The 20,395-nt window shown below is 37.3% G+C and overlaps 1 protein-coding gene across 1 annotated transcript in view; it reads right to left on the bottom strand.

Moving 5' to 3' along the window:
• The window catches only part of CEP192 (centrosomal protein 192), a gene marked incomplete at both ends in the record, with an annotated part of 55,783 nt that overhangs the window by 15,991 nt on the left and 19,397 nt on the right, over nucleotides 1–20,395 (bottom strand). Inside the window, 18 exons of the mRNA XM_079533881.1 lie at nucleotides 424–547; nucleotides 920–1,092; nucleotides 1,548–1,689; nucleotides 3,437–3,546; nucleotides 5,302–5,420; nucleotides 5,599–5,859; nucleotides 6,216–6,392; nucleotides 8,786–8,876; nucleotides 10,173–10,343; nucleotides 11,024–11,139; nucleotides 13,041–13,133; nucleotides 13,261–13,400; nucleotides 13,810–13,873; nucleotides 14,064–14,207; nucleotides 15,390–15,515; nucleotides 16,966–17,196; nucleotides 17,709–17,857; nucleotides 18,462–19,359. Coding sequence (XP_079390007.1) covers nucleotides 424–547; nucleotides 920–1,092; nucleotides 1,548–1,689; nucleotides 3,437–3,546; nucleotides 5,302–5,420; nucleotides 5,599–5,859; nucleotides 6,216–6,392; nucleotides 8,786–8,876; nucleotides 10,173–10,343; nucleotides 11,024–11,139; nucleotides 13,041–13,133; nucleotides 13,261–13,400; nucleotides 13,810–13,873; nucleotides 14,064–14,207; nucleotides 15,390–15,515; nucleotides 16,966–17,196; nucleotides 17,709–17,857; nucleotides 18,462–19,359 — 3,329 coding nt within the window. The remainder of the gene's footprint in view (nucleotides 1–423; nucleotides 548–919; nucleotides 1,093–1,547; nucleotides 1,690–3,436; nucleotides 3,547–5,301; nucleotides 5,421–5,598; nucleotides 5,860–6,215; nucleotides 6,393–8,785; nucleotides 8,877–10,172; nucleotides 10,344–11,023; nucleotides 11,140–13,040; nucleotides 13,134–13,260; nucleotides 13,401–13,809; nucleotides 13,874–14,063; nucleotides 14,208–15,389; nucleotides 15,516–16,965; nucleotides 17,197–17,708; nucleotides 17,858–18,461; nucleotides 19,360–20,395) is intronic.

Genomic DNA, 20,395 nt, shown 5'->3' with positions numbered 1-20,395 from the left:
AAGCAACAAAAAATGATTCTGTCAATACATAATGAATCAAGTGCTGATAAATATCAGCATATAACCAAATCAAAGAAATATCCTGTTTTAAATACATAGGTCATTCAAATTAAAAAAAAAAAATACTGTGAAAGGACTTTTTTTTTTTTTCTTTTTTAAATTTCAGTTTTATTGACCTGGAAAATTATACAAGAGTAACAACATCTCGAAGAACAGAAAACTCCTGGTCTGCAGGTAACTTTGCGTACAACAGAAAAACATTCCCTGTAAAAAAAATTATGAAGGATAAAGTCAAATAAGTAAGGTTAGCTTTACATGCCAGTAGAGTAGATGACTGTACCCTAGAACAGACTATAATAAGTTGCTCTAAAATCTCACCACGATTGTATATATAAAAAAAGGAATCTATGTAAAGAAACTTACTCTGGTTCAATAACTCCATGTTGTGGGGTTATAGTAAGGCAGTGAGCTGGCCACGAAAGCTCAAACGTCAGCATCCTACTAGAATTGTTGACAATTTGTACATGTCCAGTATCAGCTGTTCCACCTAAAGCACAAAAAAAGCTATAAAAAGCTAACAAGTACAAAAATGCACAAAAGTGATCAAGAGTCAGAGACGCACTAAGTAAGATAAAGCATTTTCTGCTCTATTTTTTTTTTTTTTTTTTTTAATCAAAATTCCCAGGACTTTAAAATATACATAATTATGTAGTGCATATTATAAATATACAAACACATACAGCCCCTTAACACTCACAATTTAACCAAAACTCTGTTCAAGTCAGGTTTATTGCTTAGGTGCAATACTATTGCAGCAAGATTATTGGTCAAGTCACACGAAAGTGAGAGAATTTTGAACATAAGTAGAAGTTATTTTAATACTAAAATGATTAAGTTATTAAATGAAGAAAATACTTACTAATAGAAGGAGGTAACAAAATCAAGTGTTCAGGCTTAACAGTCCAAGTCTGTTGAGCATCTACTTTATTCTGGAGTTCATCATTGGTTTTCACAGGTAATGGAGGACCCTGAGGCCCTTTAACAGGAAGAACATCCAATGTTGCATTGATAAGTCTTGCAGCATTCTCAGATCTGGAAGTAAGACTGCATTAAGCAAAAGTAGTAATGAAGATAGCATAGAAGTATTTATAACAGCTTACTCTTAGTATCTCTTAAAATTTAACACTGAAATACAATGTTGTTCATGAGGACTTTCAATTTAATTCATCATTACAAAAAAAAAAAAAAAAAGTCAGCAGCTACATCACAGAATGGCTTAGGCTGGAGAGCATGTTAAAAGTCACTGAGTTCCAAGCTCCCCGCCATGGGCAGGGTTGCCATCCACTAGATCAGCCTGCCGCCCAGGATCCCATCCAGCCTGACCCTGAACGCCTCCAGAGATGGGAGCACCCACAGCCTCTCTGGGCAGCTGTGCCAGTATCTCATCACCCTTTGAATAACAAATTTCTTCCTAAACCTGGCTTTAGACGATTTTAGATAAGTGGAGTCGCACTTAAGCATTATCCAACATTACTCTTATACGTTACCCGTTTGATTCCAGATGACGTCGAGGAGATTGCTGAAAAACATCCCGATTCACAACAAAGTATCCAACCACGGTGAGGATAATTTTTCGCATATTTGCATAGAAAAGACGGATATCATTCGTCCCTCGTGGGATATCGCACACTGAAAGAGTAACAGAGCAGCTCCACTAAGAACAAAAGAATCATACTCAGAAATCGCACAGAGATTTTGGATATACTCCTATTTAACCTTTTGGTTAAGAATAATGGATAATTCCAAAAACAGCTTATGAAAATAATCAGGCATAAACCAACATTAACAAAACTTTTCCTTTGAATTATTTAAGTTATTTTCCATCTTTATGTAAAACACACACATTAGTTTGATTTTATGTCCAATTAAAGTCAAGTTTAATTTATTTACCCTGACAAGACTTAAAAATAATTGTTTCCTCAAAACATTTAATAATTTAGTCCAAGTTTACTACTGTACTTTAAGCAACTTCATGTAGAATTGACAGAACAAGAAAGTGAGCGCTTCTCACACAGGATGCATTGGATCCATTCTTGCTTCTGCTGCATAGAAAATTTTGGGGTAAATTATTAATGCTTGCACACAGCATGTACACTTCAGCTCGGGATAAGACAGATGAATGCCCTCACAATAATGAAACTCAGGAATGCTGTGAAATTCATACTCTTATAGACATGCATGCTGATTGTCAAGTCTAATTGCACATTCCATTGTGCAGCACGCTGATGCAACAAGCAAGTAGACTGGTGAAAAACTGACAACACACCATTTCAAACACTAATGTCAGTGTATAATTTTGGAGTGACAAGGAGGTAATGAAGGGCTTTAAGTCTGTATCAGTGTTTGCTTCTTCAAAGCAACTTTCTGAACTCCCCCATAAAGGCTTATTAGCAGCGTTATGTAAGTCCATCATTATTTGTTGTTTGTTTTTAATAATATCAATCTTCTCCTCAATGTATATATTTATTCAGTACAGAAAATACTGAATAGAATGCTAAGGATCTTTTACTTGCAGGACAAATAAGTCCTGCTAAGTAAAAGGACTGTGCTCAAAAAGGAAAGAAAAAAAGCCTGTATTTGACAGCCATTAAGATGCCTTGTTTTCTACAGAAAGAAAAAGAAAATTAAACTACTACTAGCAAGACTATATCTGACAATCTTATTAATAGAAGTCATCTCAGCTCTCTTATACCCTCTTATACCAAGTAAACAACTTTAGAGCACGCTCAGATTTCTTATATTCCCTAGGATCTTACCTCAGCCAAGATGATCAATCACTTTTCCAAGTAAAAACAGTATAAAAATCTATCGGGGCAGAATCAGGCTACAACTTTCACTCAAGTGTAGTGGCATTATAATACTGAATTCTTTCCATGTGTAAAGCAAACTAGTAAAACTCTATTTCTTATGCTGTCATAAGGAGGTTTCTGTTAAAGGACAATTTTTTTATTTGGAGGATACCTTTACAATATATTCTGCTATTTTTTACTTCTGCCTGTGATGTTATTTAACTTGGGGAGGGAAATACAACTTTTAATATCAGCAAAGTTAATTGCTAAATCTTCAAATATAGAATATATATCTCTAGTAAAACCTGACACTTTCAATGAAGCGAAACACTGAGTCTCTTTCTCAAGTTTTAATATATCTTTCACTAAACCTGACAATTTTAATGTCATAATATTCATTACTTTAGGTCACATTTTGATAGGAAAAAAGAGAAGTAAACAGTTTTTATGTGTTTTGAGTAAAAGGGATGAATTTTCATTCTGTTTTTTATCAAAAATAAAGAAAAAAGAACCAGGATTTAAGTCTAAAATGCATTTTTCCCCACCCTAATACAAGTATTACATCTTTTAAAAGTTAATAGGCCTACCTTCTGTCACAAGCTGCTCCCCTTGAAACTCTTCATCAAATACAATGTTTCTCAATAAACTGTTTTCCGGGACTATGGGTTTTACTACCTCAAGTTCACACATCATAGCTCTGTTAGAGATGAAAAAACAGTCACTGAATTACTCAAAGCATTAAAAACATGGATCAGAAGAAATGAGCGAGATAATTATCTACCATCACTAACTTTTACCATTTCTGAAATATCTGACAGGCTGAATTGTTGATAAGATTATCAGACACGCAGCTATATAATATGAGCTTTTTATTCCAAGTCCAATGGTTAAATTCTACTAGTTTTAATACTTTATTTGGATAACAATAGGTACAATGACTTCAGTAAGGCTTTAGGTAACAGTGAAAGATTCCTCATTCACAGAAAGAAGCTTTACACTGCATGGTGCTGCCCAGGGAGGTGGTGGAGTCACCGACCCTGAAGGTGTTCAAAGAACAAAATCACAAAATCACCAAAGTGGAAATGACCTTCAAGATCATCCAGCCCAACCATCCACCGACCACCAATAGCTCTCACTAAACCATGTCCCTCAACACAACGTCCAAACATTTAGTGAGAACTACTGGTGATCGGTGGATGGTTGGGCTGGATGATCATGTAGGTCTTTTCCAACCTTGGTGATTCTGTGATCATTGACTCCTCAGTATTCTGTCTCTTGTCAGCGTTTTGTATGATGATAGCATGCTGTGCACAGACACTTATGTCATTGAAAGCAGAACACACCATTATATTTTTATGCATTTATTACACAAATTAAAATATAAATACAGCATCTATTGAAGCTTGGTTAGATATATTCTACAGATTTCACAGAATGGCTTGGATTAGAAGGGACGTCAAAGACCATTAAGTTCCAGTCCCTCTCCCATGGGCAGAGCTGCCAATCAATAAATCAAGCATTAGATCAAACTACCCAGGGCCATATCCAGCTTGGCTTTCAAAACTTCCTGGAACAAATCACCCACAGCTTCTCTGGGCAGCCAGTTGCAGCACCTCACCATCCTCACGGAGATAACCTTCTAATCTCCTCTCCTTTACTTCAAAATAATTCCCCCTTGTCCTACCACTATCTACCCATGTAAAAATCTGGATTTCCCTCCTGTTCCCTTTAAGTATTGGAAGGCTGTAATGACATCCTCTAAAGCCTTCTCTTCTCCAGATTGAACAGCCCAGTTCCTTCAGCCTGTCTTCATAGGAAAGGTGTTCCAGCCCCTGGATCATTTTTGTGGCCCTCCTCTGGAACCTCTCCAAAAAGTTCCACATCATCTCTGCGTGGATGTTATTTTTCTCACATACACATTCACTCGCATGCTGCCTTTCTTCATATAATTCACCAAATCAAGATGCTTATCTCAATCAAAACTGAATTTACTGAATTTTAGTACTACTCCTTTCAAGAGTGTTTTACTAAAAAAGAATTAAAGTTACACATGCATTGGGAAAAGACAGAAGAAGATAGTAAAACAGAAGACTGCTCTTCTGATATACACACACATATACACACAAAAAACAAAATCCATCCACAAAAACCAACACGTTCACACTCAAGAATATAAAAAGAACAAAATCCTTAACTAGAATTGCAGCTACAGTATGTAAACTAAACATTAAAGAAAAAAGAAAAAAAAAAAAACAAACAAGCCATCATAAGCAGCCACCTTTAAATAAACAAATATCAGACGTAAGACTTACCACATCTGTCCTTATCATCTAGGTTTCTCGTATTGTGCTTGCCATTCCTGGAAGCACGCTAAAACCACGGCAGCATACACTTTCAGTTTTAACATTTTGTGGAATATATGGCTATATAACAATAACAAAGGACATCTCACCTACGGTATCGCTGCCTGGAAATTTCATCACCACAAAAGAAACATATTGTTGATAACAATGTCTTTGGTTTAAGAAAGTTCCTCTCCTTTTCCATGGGATTCCATGTTACTGTAATCATCTGATAAAATAAACAGACAACATTTGGGAAAAAAAAATCTTCGTTTTAGTACTAATGTTTGGAAAATTGAGTGAAATTTTAAAAAGTTAGATGAGATTTCAATGAGGAACGAGTGGGATGCTTTCATTAAGCACATTTTAATCAATACAACTCGTTCATAATCAGGCAATATACTTACTTCATGTGCTCCTTCTGTCAGTATGAACTTTTCTGGAGATACTGTCATTACTTGAGGGTCTACAACTGTTTTTGTCTGTAGGTTGGCAAAGCACAGTGCTTTCACAAACGCAGCACGAGAACCTGTATTTCTCACGCAGAAAGAAACCCTCTTTAATCTTGAAGGCAATAATCCATCCAGTGTTAACGTGTAGCTGTCTGACAGTTTTTTAACGCTCTCTAAAATTATATTGCTGGTTCCTCCATATCCAGATAAAGGTATCTGGGAAAAACAAACAAAAAACAACAGTATTTCAAATGAATGCCTTCTCACTAAACTTCAGTAAAATCACAACATTCAACAACAATATACATATTAACAGAACTACAGTTAAAAACAGGCTACTTTTTAAAAGGTACATAAACCATTTCTTCATTCTTCACAATAGGAATGAAGTACATACCAAAGTTAAGGCTACTTAAACTAAAATTCAATACCCATGTTACTTTCTAAGCAGTATGCAAATACACACAGTGGATATCTCCAGAAATTTCAACTTTTTGACAGAAACAACAGACTTCTAACAATTAAGAAAAATTTATGTTTAATATTATCAGAAATTACATTAGGACTCTTACAGTAAACTTAATTCCTGGCTGTGATCTAATTCCCAGCTGTTTGATTTCCAGCTTTGCAAAGAAGAAAGTTACTCGAGTAGGTGTAAACATCAAGTATATGTTAGTGTCTTCTTTGGGACGGATTTTGAGTTCCCAGTTACTAGTTAAACGTTCTTCTGATCCAAATATACTTTGCAGCTACAGAAAAAAAGATACAATAAATGAATGACTACAGTGAGAAAAATAATTAATAAGACTTATTTCACTACCAAACCAAAACAAACTTCAAAATCTGGAGTAAGTAATCGACGGTGGTAGATATTAAAGGCTGTGATGCTTAACATAGAAGAGAAAAACTAAGTTCACTGACAGTGAGCTCTCACTTCAGATAACAGAACTTTCTGGGTTCAAACCTTAATACAGTGCATGAAGCTGAAGTTCATAATGCTACATTAATTCTTTCTCATTTGAAGATTTTACAGAGCAGATCTGAATAGCTGAGGAAGAAGGGCTATAAATCTGTATTTGTATAACGAATTTGTATAACAAAACTGTCATCATGGAAACTCCAAAAGCTGATTCCAGTTCTTCCTTCTTCCTTCCTACATACACAGTCCCTTGAAGTAAGGTCTTGAATCACTCATGGAAAAAGCACCAGCAATAGGACCATTCTACCCAGTATTGAGTCTGTTGTACTGCAGCAGTTTGAAGAGCTGCAAACTGAGCTCCAATCTGTTGCAATGCTGTTATGATTCCAGCTGGAAGGTTATCAGTACAGCTTCACTACCATGTTCATCTAGGCAGCCACAGAGGAAATACAGCCCATGGAAGCACTAAACACAAGCTTTAGATTGAGCTGGGAGACCACAACTTTTGAAAGTGAGAACAGTTTAAGCAGCTCCTTCACAAACTTCAGGGTAGTCAGAAACAGGTATCCTAATACTCCTTTCTGGGTAACAGCCATTTGCTCCTCTCCAACTTTAATGATTTTGTGATTCCAAGTAGTCTCATCGTAATAGATGCTCAAGAAGAATGAAGAGGTACACCAGACAGAAGTATGAACTCATTAATTAAGAAACCACATCTCAGCCATATTAAGTGTTAAACTACTTAGCAAGTTCAAGCATTCTTGAGAAAAAATACAGGTAGGGAGGAATAATATGCAATTGTTGACACTAGGTAGGAGTAAAACTGGAAAATAGCTTTCTATTTGGAATGTTAATTCTTTTACTGTCTTTACCAGTCAACAGACTCCCAGGCTACCTGCAACAACTGCCAGACATTCCCTTAACCATGGCCAACTATGTTAGTAAAGAATAAGGCACACAAATTGTAGTACCATCAGCTGGCTTTCTGGTTTCAAAGGAAACAGAGATCAACAACCTACCAAACAATTCTGTACAGATCACCTTCACTGAGGAATGAGGGAACTTTAGCCATATTGGTTAAAAGCCTCTCAGATTGTTAGAAACAATCACAAGCTTGTCAACGACCCAGAGAAAACCAGCCACCTTTCAAAGGCTACAGATCAACCAGTAAATAAATGCAAGTTGAATTTCCTGATAAGCACAAGAGAAACACCAAGAATTGAAAAAACAAAAATCAGATTCTAATGTCTAAAATTCCATACAACAACCATGGCATCTAATGCACCATTACATACAGTTACTAATGTTCTCTTTTGTGAGAAGTCTAGATCTCAAAACCTATTTGGCACTTTGACAATATTGCATCTATCCAAGCTGCAGCACAAGTCCATCAACACTTCAGCATATGCCTGACTCATCTCTACTTATGGATAATCAAACCAAGACAAAGATGGGCAAGGTCCTCCACCTCAGTGCCAAGATCTAACAGAGCCTGGGCAGAAAGAGCAACACCACTGTTTTTGACCTCCACCACCTTCAATCAAACAGGCAAAGATACAAAGAGTTATGTGTCAAAGATACAAAGAGTTATGTTAACTGCCTGATCAAGAGCACCGACAGAATTTACTGGGTGCTTCAGAACCATCCTTGACCTGAAAAACATAATCTGAAGAGGACTATCACTGCCTAATTCATGGCCGGTATGACTTCACATGACAAGTGAAATTGTACACAGCTTCAGTCCTTCGATACACAGACATGGTACAAAGGTTAGCACATGGGACATGACAACCAGAGAAAACCAGAAGAGTTAACAAAATCCTCATCAGTACAATACAAGACCATACGATGACCCAAAATATTTTGTTGAGAAAATAGGCAGAAAATTACACACTTACTGCATGAAGGTACACATGAAATTCTATGCAAAGTGGAAAAATTATTTTAAATTTTGCCATTCCACTGACCATAGCTAAACATTTAATTTCTAACCTCATTTAATTCACCTGGACTAAAAAAAAAAATAAAAAAATACAGTGAGCTGCTAATCCAAAATATCAAATTCAGAATTCATTCTGTGATTAATTTAATTTACACAGGTCTTCTACAGCTTGGTTTCTAATCTGGCTCATTCACCACTAAGGATGTGCTACAAGCGAGACAAATTCTGACATTTTTATATTATCCTGATGTCATAAATGATAAAGAGAAATTTACAGTCACCTGAAAACAGTCCTGATCCTGACCTCTTATCACCAGTCTTAAATGCTGAGTCACAGATGGAGAGTTATTTCTTAAAGTTAACTTCTGTTGGCTGAAAAAATATGAAGTTCAGTTATATTTTGCAGCAAACATTAATCAGCTGTATATATTTATTCGTGTGAGCAATGGAAATAGGAAAATTTAAGTCACTTCATGAAAAAAATGCCTCTAGTACAACTTTCAAGTAGAAAGTTATTACTGTATTCTCAAACTTACAGATCTTACAGTATTATATAACATTAACATCAGTTTTCATACAGCAGAAGAGCTATAAATACATTACTTTCTCTTAACACAGCAGTTTTGTCAATACCAAAATTCTGTCAATAAAAACAAACAACTAAGACAGATACAATTAAGATTATCCAGAACCACTCAGTTATGAAGAAGCAATCTTGTAAATAGCATGACCCAGATCCATTGGTACAGTGGCAGAGAACTAAATTAAGGCTAATATTTTCATATACTTTTCAACATAATTATACCACAAAGAGCCTTTGGCAGCATCAGGTTGATGTTGCCAAATGTTGATGATGAAAAGTATTCTTCCCCCCACCTCTTTGATATGTCCTGACATAAACCAGATATCTGCTACTCAGATTGGCCTTCAACAGAGGTAAGAAAGTTCTCCAGTAAGAACAGCTACTACCCTTTCCATTTTAGAGAGGCAGAAGCCAACAACAAAACAATCTGACAAGCCCTAAAACTCATAAAAAGCAATGAAGGAAGATCATACAGCTGCTGCAAACAAACACAGAGAGAGAACAATTCTTCCCAGCTTTCAGCAGCAGACACTGCTATACTGCATTGAAACAAAAAAAAAACATAAAAAGAATTAAATTTCCTAGTAGGCTTTGGTGAGTCAAAGCTACTTTTCAGAATAAACAGAAAATAAAGGGTCGAGAAAGTCATCCCCAAACATCCAAGACTGCTATTTTCAAAATAAGTTATATTGACAAAACAGAAAAATGGCAACGTAGCTATCAGAAGTGATTCTTGGTTATGAATGTGGATCAATCTAAAGTGATAACCCAAAGCATCACTACATTCCTCCAGAAGTTCAGTATCAGAACAATAGCGGATTTGTCCCCAAAGCAATACGACAAGTCCAAAGAACTTCAAAACTTGCAATCTTGACATACTAAAGCAGCAGTGAAGTATATCTCAACAGTAATTAACAGCAAAGCTGGAATTTTGAAACTAAAAAATTCAGACAAGAACTAGTCTGAATGATAAGCTATTGTAGAGATGCAACGGATTCTCTATCACTAGTAGTTTTAACATCAGAACGTAATCAAATTCAAATAGATTAATTCAGGAATAATATTCTATACGAACTGCTACTTACACTGATTCTCCAAGCTTTACTCCTCCCCAGGCAATGAACTGCTTGTTGGAGAGAATAGGTGGAATATCTGCAGCAGCTGTAAACACAGGTCTATTTCCCCCTGATTCCATCTCACCTTTTATCACCACTTCGTACTGAGGCCCAGATGGCAACACAAGGATTTTCAAAACACTTAAAAAAATAAATATGTAGATTTTAATCCCAGCACAGAACAAGAACAGCTAATGAAAACAAAACATAACTGGAAAAAAGTTACAGGCGGGCCTTTTAAAAGTACCTTCTTAAAGGGAATACACTCTATTTTATAGCAAAGACCAGCTTTAAGCGTGACAAAATTTAAATCCTTCAAGCCATTTGGCTACTTCATATAGATCAGCTAATTAACGTGCAAAATATATGAGTGCATATCTCTATGAATGAAACATACACATTATTTTTAGAGAAGATTCACATACTAACCTCAGTTATGGTAGCCAAAATGAATGAATTAATTTGATCCTGGTCTGAGCTTCAGGTTTTCATTTGTAAAAAGAAAGGGAAAGAATATTTCCCTTGTCTCAGTGGGGTGAAGAAGCAACTACAATGGCTGCTAAAGGTAAATACTTGAAAACTTTGTTGTAGCTTAGAAGTAAGCTATAAGATCTCTGCTGATTTGTGACAAGAAAAGAAACAGCAGCTCATTAAGTTAATGTAGAGAAAATGAGGCAGGAAATCTATGGAACAGTTGAATCAGCAGAAGTCTAGGACTCAAGAAAGCATCAGAAGTTGAAACAACTCTCTCATGGATAAAAACTTTCACATTTGTTGATGACCTTAATGTTGAAAAGTACTGTTCAAAATAGTTACATCACCTTTGAGTAGACGCTACATTTTTTGGAGAAAATTTCACAGTCACTTCTCGTTCTTCTCCAGGAAGAAGGAAGAGATCATCAGGTTCAACAGAGAAGCAACTGTCCTGTCCTGATATCTGACGGTGCATGTGTGCAGGCAGGGGAAAAAGTGTTGGTTATTTGAGGAAGGCATTATTTCTACAACATATAATAAAAGCTGGCTATCTATCTGTTGTACTTACAGCTTCAGACAACATAAACACACCCATCAAGTTCAAAACTTTTTCACATAATTGTGCTCTAGCCAAATTCTTCCACAGTTAGAGATACTTATACTATACCCAACAGAAGACATCTTAAGACATCAACTGTATATACAACACTGAATGAGATTCAAAGAAATGAGACAGAGCAATGATACACCACTATCAAAGCAGCATCACTGATCTCCTCACGTGTTACCAACCATTACTCATATCATTGCACTAATATAACATTAGGATGCATGACTAACATCACAATCTCCATGGCTTCCACTCTGAGAAATGATGTAGTCACAACCCTGACTTTTTTGCATATTTGTAAACAGACCTCACCATCACAGAATCACAGAATGGCTTGAGTTGGAAGGGACAAGGATCAAGTTCTAAGCCCTGCCCTCTCCCATCCTACCTCCCACCCCTCCTCTCCCTGCCACAGACAAGGTTGCAAGCTGCTAGATAATTATCAGATCAGGCTGCCCAAGGCATCATCCAGCCTGGCTTTGAAAATCTCCAGGGCCAGCGCATCCGCAACCTTTCAGGGCAGCCTGCTCCAGCACCTCACCACTCTCTCATTAAAAAACCTTCCTCGATATCTAATCCAAATCTCCCTTCTTTTAGTTTAAAACCATTCCACGTTGTCCTATCACTATCTACCCACATAAAAAGTTTATTTCTCTCCTGTTTATAAGCTACCTTTAAATACTGAAAGGCTGCCATTAGGTATCCCTGCAGCCTTCTCTTTACCAAGCTAAACAAGCCCAGTTCCTTCAGCCCATCTTCATACAGTCCCTGGATTATCTTCATGGCCACCCCTCTCTTAAAGCCCCACATCTTTCCTGTGTTGGGTTACCCCAGATGTGGGACACAGTGTTTCAGCTGGAGCCTCCCACGGGCAGAATAGAGAACAATCATCTCTCTCACCCTGCTGGCCTCCTCTCTTCTGATGGAACCCAGGATACCATCAGCCTTCCATGCAGCAAGCGCACTCTGCTGGCTCAAGTTCAGTTTTTCATCAACCAGGATCCTTAAGCCCTTCTCAGCAGGGCTACTCACAAGTTCTTCTCCCAGTTTTTATACATAACTGGGAATACCTTATATTCAGTCTCATGTATAGTCTCAGACTCGCTCTGCCCTTATATTGCATAGGAATTTGCTCCCCCAGTTCTCACCCAGAGGTTTAGGGATGTGAGGTTCAGCGATGTGAAAAATCTAGATGTAAGACAATGTGAGATATCTAGCTGTAAAATGAGACCAATCACCCCTTCCTTTAACCGCAAAGTGCTAGTTACAGTGAGTCTAGTTACCTTTCAGTCTGGGTCTATACGTTCCCCAGATTCTCTGAAAATAACTTAGTTTTGTACTTGACTTGGCAAGTTGTCCATAGAAAACAAATACAGCATTTTTAGAAATTGTAAATGTTTACCAGTGCTTAAATTCCTCTTTAATCTAAATGTACTTCACATCATCAGCTAAATAACATCCGCTATGTAGCTCAGGATTCTACTTTTAAAAAGTCTGTTAAAATCTATGTAAATAAAAATATATTTGTTATAACAAATAAACTGAAGCTGAGCAAATTCAACAAAAAAAACTCTCATCTTTTTTTCCCCACTTATACGAGCTAAATTCTGGCTATCTTTCATTCTCTACGTAAACTTGAAAACTTTTCTGTCAAACCACATTTAAGCAAGGATCCCAAGGCTTAGCCCTAGTTGTTTTTTTCCAAATAGGTTAACAGCACAAAACATGATTTTAAGATGGAAAAGCCAGCCTACCTTAAGTTTCAGATTTACACCAATGTTTCCAGCATTCTTCAATGGCAGTTGTTGTTTGGCTGTTGAACCCACACTAGCAGACAGATGTATTGTCTGGAAAAAGGAAATAAGTGTCTATCTATGCATGCACACATCTGTATTCTAAATACAAACATGTTACCACAAGCAGACTAGGAGAGGCAAACTGTTCTTAAAACATACTCTGTAAATACATGCAAACCTGTAAGTCCTTTGGAGCATGAATCCTGGCTGTTCCAGCTCTTGCTCGGAGAGGAATACTTTCAATCACACTACTAGGTCCTGGGCTATCCACTTCCACATCAACTCTTGCCAAGAATTCCTCTGCTGGACCCAAGGCATCTAGGGACAAGTCCACGAATGAAGAAACTAAGCAAGTCTGCTAGAAGTCACATACACACACGTACAACCCAAGTCTCACAGAACCTCAGTAAAAGGAGTAGAGCACATTCCACTTATTTTGCAATAAATAACCATTTTGTACAGTCTGCTACCGTAAATAACCCATTAATGCCTAAAACATTAAGACACAGAAGCATGCCATCTCCTTCAGGAACTAAAACTGAATGAGAAGTTGAGCAATGGAAACATCAGGACATATAAGACAAAGACAGAATGTTTCAGTTCAAATTTGCAGCCTGTTCCTAAAATTCTAACACACATCTATATTCTAAATATACATTAAAAGTTTTTTTTGTTTGTTTGTTTGTTTGTTTGTTTTTTAACTGAAATGAAATTCAAATTGCTATACCTGAACAAGAAATTTGTTTCTTAGGTGCATGGAACAGAACCCAAACTGTTAAAACCTCAGGATCCTGAAAAAGAAATTGGTTGATTCATCTTACAGAATGAACGGAATTACTAGAGAAAAAATAAAGCAAAAAAAAAAAAAAAACCCCAAACTCCACTAGGTAGATTACAAAAAACATTACTGTGAATTCAGATAATCAGAACGCATTTCAGACAGTAAGTAACAGAAAGAATCAGTAAACTCCAACTACTCACTTGTCCATCATAGCTTGCATGGATCACATGATTTACAACAGATGGAGCTGCTACCTGAGAAACTGTATCCATTTGGAGTGATTGCTCATTAGAAGAATTAACTGGTTCCTTGGAAAACGTGAAGCAACGCCAAGCTACTGCATTCTGTCCACAAAATAGAGATTTTTAAAGTATTAAAATACTTACTGAAACAAAACTGACAAAGCTGACAAATGCAAGGCTATCTCTAAGCAATTTAGTCTGGAAAAAAGAAATAAAAAATTAGCCTGTAGTCTCAGCTGGTATGTCATAGTGCAGAAAACCCTCTAAAAATTGTTAGAAATCCTCTGTAATAGAAGGAATTGAGCTGGAAGTGGTAAGCAGAAGGCTTAAACCAGTTAGGCTGTGCAAGACTAAATCTTACTAGTAACTGAGATGATAACCCACAGCGTTAACACAAAGCCAGACCTTTCTCTCTTGTCCCCGTACAACAGGAGGAAAAGAAAAAACTCTTCCCACAGCAAACAGCAGCAAGCCTAGACACTAACCCAAAACCTGCACTGCCAAAGAGATGCAAATAGGAGCATAATGTAGCAAGTTACAGAGGGTATTACTGCCTAGTGGGAGACAAAGCAGAAACAGATCTGCTCTTCCTCCAGCAAATGAAGACAGAACTCATTAAACTTTCTATGAAGCAAGTTCTCTGCTATGAGAGTGGTGAGGTGCTGGAACAGGCTGCCCAGAGAGGTTGTGGATGCCCTCTCCCTAAAGGTGTTCAAGGCCAGGTTGGATGGGGCCCTGGGCAGCCTGGTCTAGTATTAAACGGGGAGGTTGGTGGCCCTGCCTGTGGCAGGGGGGTTGGAAATTCATGATCTTTGCGGTCCCTTCCAACCCTGGCCATTCTGTGATGCAGTGAAGCAGGGCTGCTTATTTCAATAGTCAACTGTTAGAAAAGCACACATTCCACTAGAATAGTGCAATCCATCTTCAACTTTCCAGAGGGAAGATTTAGGCATCATAAACCTTTCTGCTGTCTGCTGCCTTACTGTCTCAAATCAGGCAACACAGGGCAGCAGACTGCAGCTGGGCTGGCTGAAATGAAAGACAGGACAAGGTGCAATTGTCCCAGAAGCACTTTCATTGGTACCATTACAGATGAATCAGATCACCAGTCAGCAAAAATGTGTACTTCCTGACTAACATGAGACACTTCTTGGGAATTTTACATCCAGAGTCAAGGGTACATTTTAGTAAAATAGCAGTGTTTTGTATTAAAATTCATTTGTATTAAAATTTTAAGTATCACAAGAAGTTAGCTTTTACATACAGGAATTCTACTGTACTTACTGCATTAATAATAAGTCTAATTGGCACAAAAGCATGGGTTTTGTTGATAATTTTTAACGGAAGAGCCTTCCAACTGCCAGAAGTCAAGTCACCAAAATCCAGATAATCTTGTTTTCCTGTTTCCACCTGGTTTTAAGACAAAGCAGAACTTTTAAGGAAAGAAAACCTCAAAAATGAACTAGAATACAAAAGCAGCAGGAAGCATTATTTCTGTAATGCCATACCAGCACATAGAATACACACCTTCTACCAGGGGTAGTTGTATCTACATGACATTTGTTCGGACTTCAAAAGTGCATATACCCAGTTGGCTTTGGCTCACATGTATTGTCTCATCATTTAAGTCAACATTAGTGCAATATTTACCCACCAAAATCCATTACATAGTCAGGTTATTTTGGTTAGTATGACATAAGCATGAAACAAATTTAAACTATCATTACTGCTAGCAAGAAGAATGTGCCACCTGTAACATTATAGCTACATAAACTGTAGAAAAACATCTGAAGTGCTAATTTTGTTAGTATAACAAAATACTTTTCTTTCAGTGATCTGAAAGAAAATATCACTTCTATTTGGCACATTATCCAGTCTCTGTAGTGTAACAAGATGTGTAGGGAAACTGGAGAATTTACTTTTAATTTAAAGATGAAGCAAGTTTCAAGAAGCCACATCATGAAGAACACCGACAGTGATGGATTTTGTCCAACTACTGATGAAAAATCATTTAAATTCAAACTTATGGAAAAAGTACAGAAGTATTACACCTACTCACATATACTGGAATAAAAGAGCACTAAAATTATTTTAAAATATACAGTTTAGCCAACAAGGTTAACAGAGCAGCTTACGGCCAAAATAAAGGTTTATAAGCTGTGGTCAACACTGGAAAAATTTGACTTTCGTCAGCAAGGCCACGGACAAGAATGTAATTTGCTGCAACATCTCCAGAAGTAACATTATGCACATTTCTGCTCAACCAGACTCATAAATTCACAACCACATAAATCCAAATTTAATTCTTGGAACAACTACCACACTGTCTCCCATCCACTTGCTCTTCATAAGACAGAAGACAAAGTATTCCATCCATCCACTTTTAATTACGAATTAGTCTGAACGGAAATACTCTCTGCAACAATAAATGAGCTCAAAGGAATAAATAAACAGGACAAAACCTATGCCATGTGATTTTTAAAAAAATCCTTACAATAGGAAATAAATGCTTTTTACTATATTTTAATGCTGTGATATCCAGAATTCTGAGAAAGCATTATATGTTAAAAAACTCATCCATTCTTTTAATAATGAGACATTTATTATTTTCAGAGTTGCTCAATAATTTTTCATATCCAGCTACGTGCTCTTCCACAATTAAAACTTCCTTTGTTTAAGCTTTTAATATACATATATACACCCTTACATTCCCTATTCATTCCAAACATAAGAAATTCCAGGTTCCCATGAGGAGCAGTCTTTATTCGCACTTTTTCACTATCATTAAATTATTCACAGAATTCCAATTAAAAACAAACAAAAAAAAACAACAAAAACCACAGAAGTAGTAGTTACTTACTTCTAAAATAGGATTTTCAGCAACTGCTGTCAGAACTACCCTACTTGCCAAAGCTTCTGCTTGAACAACTGTCTCAGCATCTGCAGAAAGTGGCCAAGATGAAACACTGAGAATACACTGGAAGATCCCTGAATGACAAGGTAAGAAAAGTATTTTCAGGTCATCAGTAGAATGGGGTCCTACAATCGTTTTGTTCTTGAACACGAGACACTGATATTTTACAGGATCCACCTGAAAAGCAAAATCGACATCAACTTCAACAAACTTTTTGTTAGAGGACAGCTTCATTCAAAATACCACATTTATTGCATCAACATTTTTATGCCCCACTTTCATCTGACTCAACTGTAGGCATTTGCTTTAAATCTAAAGAGTTAAAGGGTTGATAGGTCAGCCTGAAAGTTACTGGGGCTTCTGTCCAGAATCTAGTAACAGATTAACATGGGAACTGCAATATTTACTATATTTGAAAGGTAGAAATTAATAAGCAGTGATCTCAAACCTACCAGAATTTATGCACACAAGATAAATTTTCAAGTCAATCTTATCCTGAGATACTTACACTTACTATTCCTACTCACTGGAATAAACCAAGAGGCCTGCCTAAGAGAGGTACCACTGCTTTTGTTTATATTAACTATAAACTGGAAAGAACTTACAACTCTCTAAAGGCTACTATTTCACAGTATGACATCTGATAAGATTACAGCTTTATGCATATAAGTGTACTGAAAAATACTTACCTTTTCCCCATTGACTGATATACTGAGTATTCCAATGCTGACCTGCAGCCACCGCTCAGTTGGATTAAAAATGCTAAGAGCTGTCTGCGATGCAATTCCCACACAGCAGGCATTAGGGAACTTCAGCTCTTCTGGTACTTTTACATGGCCTGAGGAAGGAAGCATGCTACTGTTAGTTCCAAGTATCCTGAATAAAGTATCATTTAGGCTATCCTTACTTCAAGTTTGTCAACTCGTCTGAGAAATGCTTTCTTGCATCAAGAAAATATTTTAATTGAAAAAAGCAGAAAGCAGCTTCAGCCCCCCAGTTCTGGGATTTTTTGGCTTAACTGGCTGTTAATATCTGCCCATGACAGTGACAGAAATGCCTTCTGCTTTTCAGCTAAAGTACAGCTGAACTTCCAGGACACGAGTTGTCTTGCCTAGCACAAACTGCAGCTAGGATTTCTCTCCCTCACAACAAAGAGTGCAACAGATCCTTTCCACAACCACAAAACCACTGAATGCTGAGATCTACTTTCCTTGATTACAAAAAACACATTTTAAGGGTATTAGGAAGACTAGAAGAATAGACACTAAATTCAGAAGATACCATTAACCAAAGAAAATCAGTAATATCATTTTTCTCAAATATCAGCTTGCATAAAGAACAGCTGTGGTCACTCACACTCCTACATTTACTTACTCCTTTATAGTACTTTTAGCTATTCCTGACCACAGCTATTTTAAAAGTGCGCTTTAAATAAGCCTTACCAACACCAGGTGATGTCGAAAAGTCCCACTCATTTCTACTAGTCCCAAGGGGTTGTACAGTACACGATCTTATATTTAAGGTATTCTTGCTCCAGGAAGTAGAGTGTGGATGACAAAGTGCAGCTGTACCCAAAGAACCGGGACCAATATTCGAACCCAAAGGGATTCCTGCTGGAACTGGATTTTCCACACGTCCTGCTGAGATGCTGGAGTAAGGAAGCCCTGATGGTGGTACACTAAAACCTGCAGAGCTGCAGCCATGAAACTGAGGTAAAACTTTGTTTCCAGTAGATGGTATGTTTCCTAGGTGCTGCTGTGCAAATTGAGTTGTTGCCAAGGAATGGCCTGGAAGTAACGTCGCAACAGAAGAAACTGTTTGACTTTCAGAGGTAGTGATGTGGGATTTAAAGCTTGAAATAGGAATATACTGTTCACCAGGAGCGTTTTGATTTATCGGAATACAAGTTCTTAATCCAGGATATACAGGCAGCGCATTTAAGGATGGCAATCCCTGGCTCTGTGCTTTATTGGTGCGATCCTGCCATACTTCTTGTGCACCAACATTTACAGGAAGTGGCTGAAAGACGCAGAATTTACTTGCAAGAGCTGATATAACAGGGTCTAACTCTTTAAGAGTTGCTGCTACTTTGGAGGCAGCAGAAGTAAGCTGCCTTTCATTCTTTGGAAGATCTTCCTTGGTCAGTTCTTGACCTCGTCCTTCAAGCTTTCTTTCAGGATGCGCAAGTTCATTTTCTTCTGATTTTTGATCACCACTGAACTGTATTCCTTTGCGGTTTCTTTGGCACAAGTAGTCTTCTAAATTCTTGTTTGTTTGCTCCTGTGAAGGAGTTGGGCTGGCTCGAATTATTGTTGTACTTAGTTCACTTGCATTTTCACTCTAGTAAGCAAATGTGATACACAGTATTATGACAAATATTACACATTCTAGAAAAGCAAACAGGATTCAGGAAACAGACCCTAATATTGGTACCGGCAGCCATTACCATTAAGTGATCAAATCTGTCAAGTCTTGTTACAAAAACAAGACTTCAGACATCTGTGACTATCTACTCTGAGAAAGAAAGCCTGTTGCTTCAGCCTGTTTGCTATCTGAAGTCACATGTAACTAGGTGTATGGCATCTGCTCGATATGAAGCCAGTTTTCTTCACAGCAGCCCTGTGGTGCTATGTTTTGGATTTGTGATGAAAACAGTGTTGATAACATATTGATGTTTCAAATACTGCTGAGCAATGTTGGCAGAGTCAAGGTCACCTTTGTTTCTCACTTCACCACAGCAGTAAGTAAAGCTGTGGGTGGGCAAGAAGCTGGGAGGGGAGATGGTCAGGACAGCTGACAAAAAAGAAATACTCCATACATTCAGAAATAAAACTGTGGCATATTTTTTCCAGAGTAACTGTTCCTTGGACATTGCCTGGGCATTGGTCTGCTGGTGGTGATTTCTTTTGCAACAATTATATCATCCTTCTGCCCCCCCCACCCGCCCCGCCTCGATTTACTTATCAAAGTCCTCCCACAGACCTTAAATTTAGTGTTTTTCTCATACCTACAAATGAAAAATACATCTAGCAGTGAACATTTCTACTAACCATTAGAGAAATTCCAAAGTAATTAAGATGTTGTACCTATCTCAGTGGAAGTTCAAATGGCATCACTTATTTTTGTAATCTAAGAGATTTTGAACTTGTTTGTTTTAAAGTTTCATCCACATGGTTGCACATTTTGGAGGGGGGAAGCATAACAAAGATCTCAGATTCCAAAGTAACCATGGACTGAGGTAAGAGAATATTAACTATCTTAATCAGCATAAGACTGCAAGTCTGAACTGAAGTTTCACTCTGATATACACTCTTTACTAAATCAGTAAGAACAGTGAGAATGATTATCAGAGGTAGACCAATGGTATTTTCAGTCC

Source organism: Tetrao urogallus (genome assembly GCF_951394365.1).
Source record: "Tetrao urogallus genome assembly, chromosome: 3".
Taxonomy (NCBI): domain Eukaryota; kingdom Metazoa; phylum Chordata; class Aves; order Galliformes; family Phasianidae; genus Tetrao; species Tetrao urogallus.
Note: the sequence above shows the minus strand (reverse complement) of the source record. Positions and strands in the feature narration are given on the sequence as shown.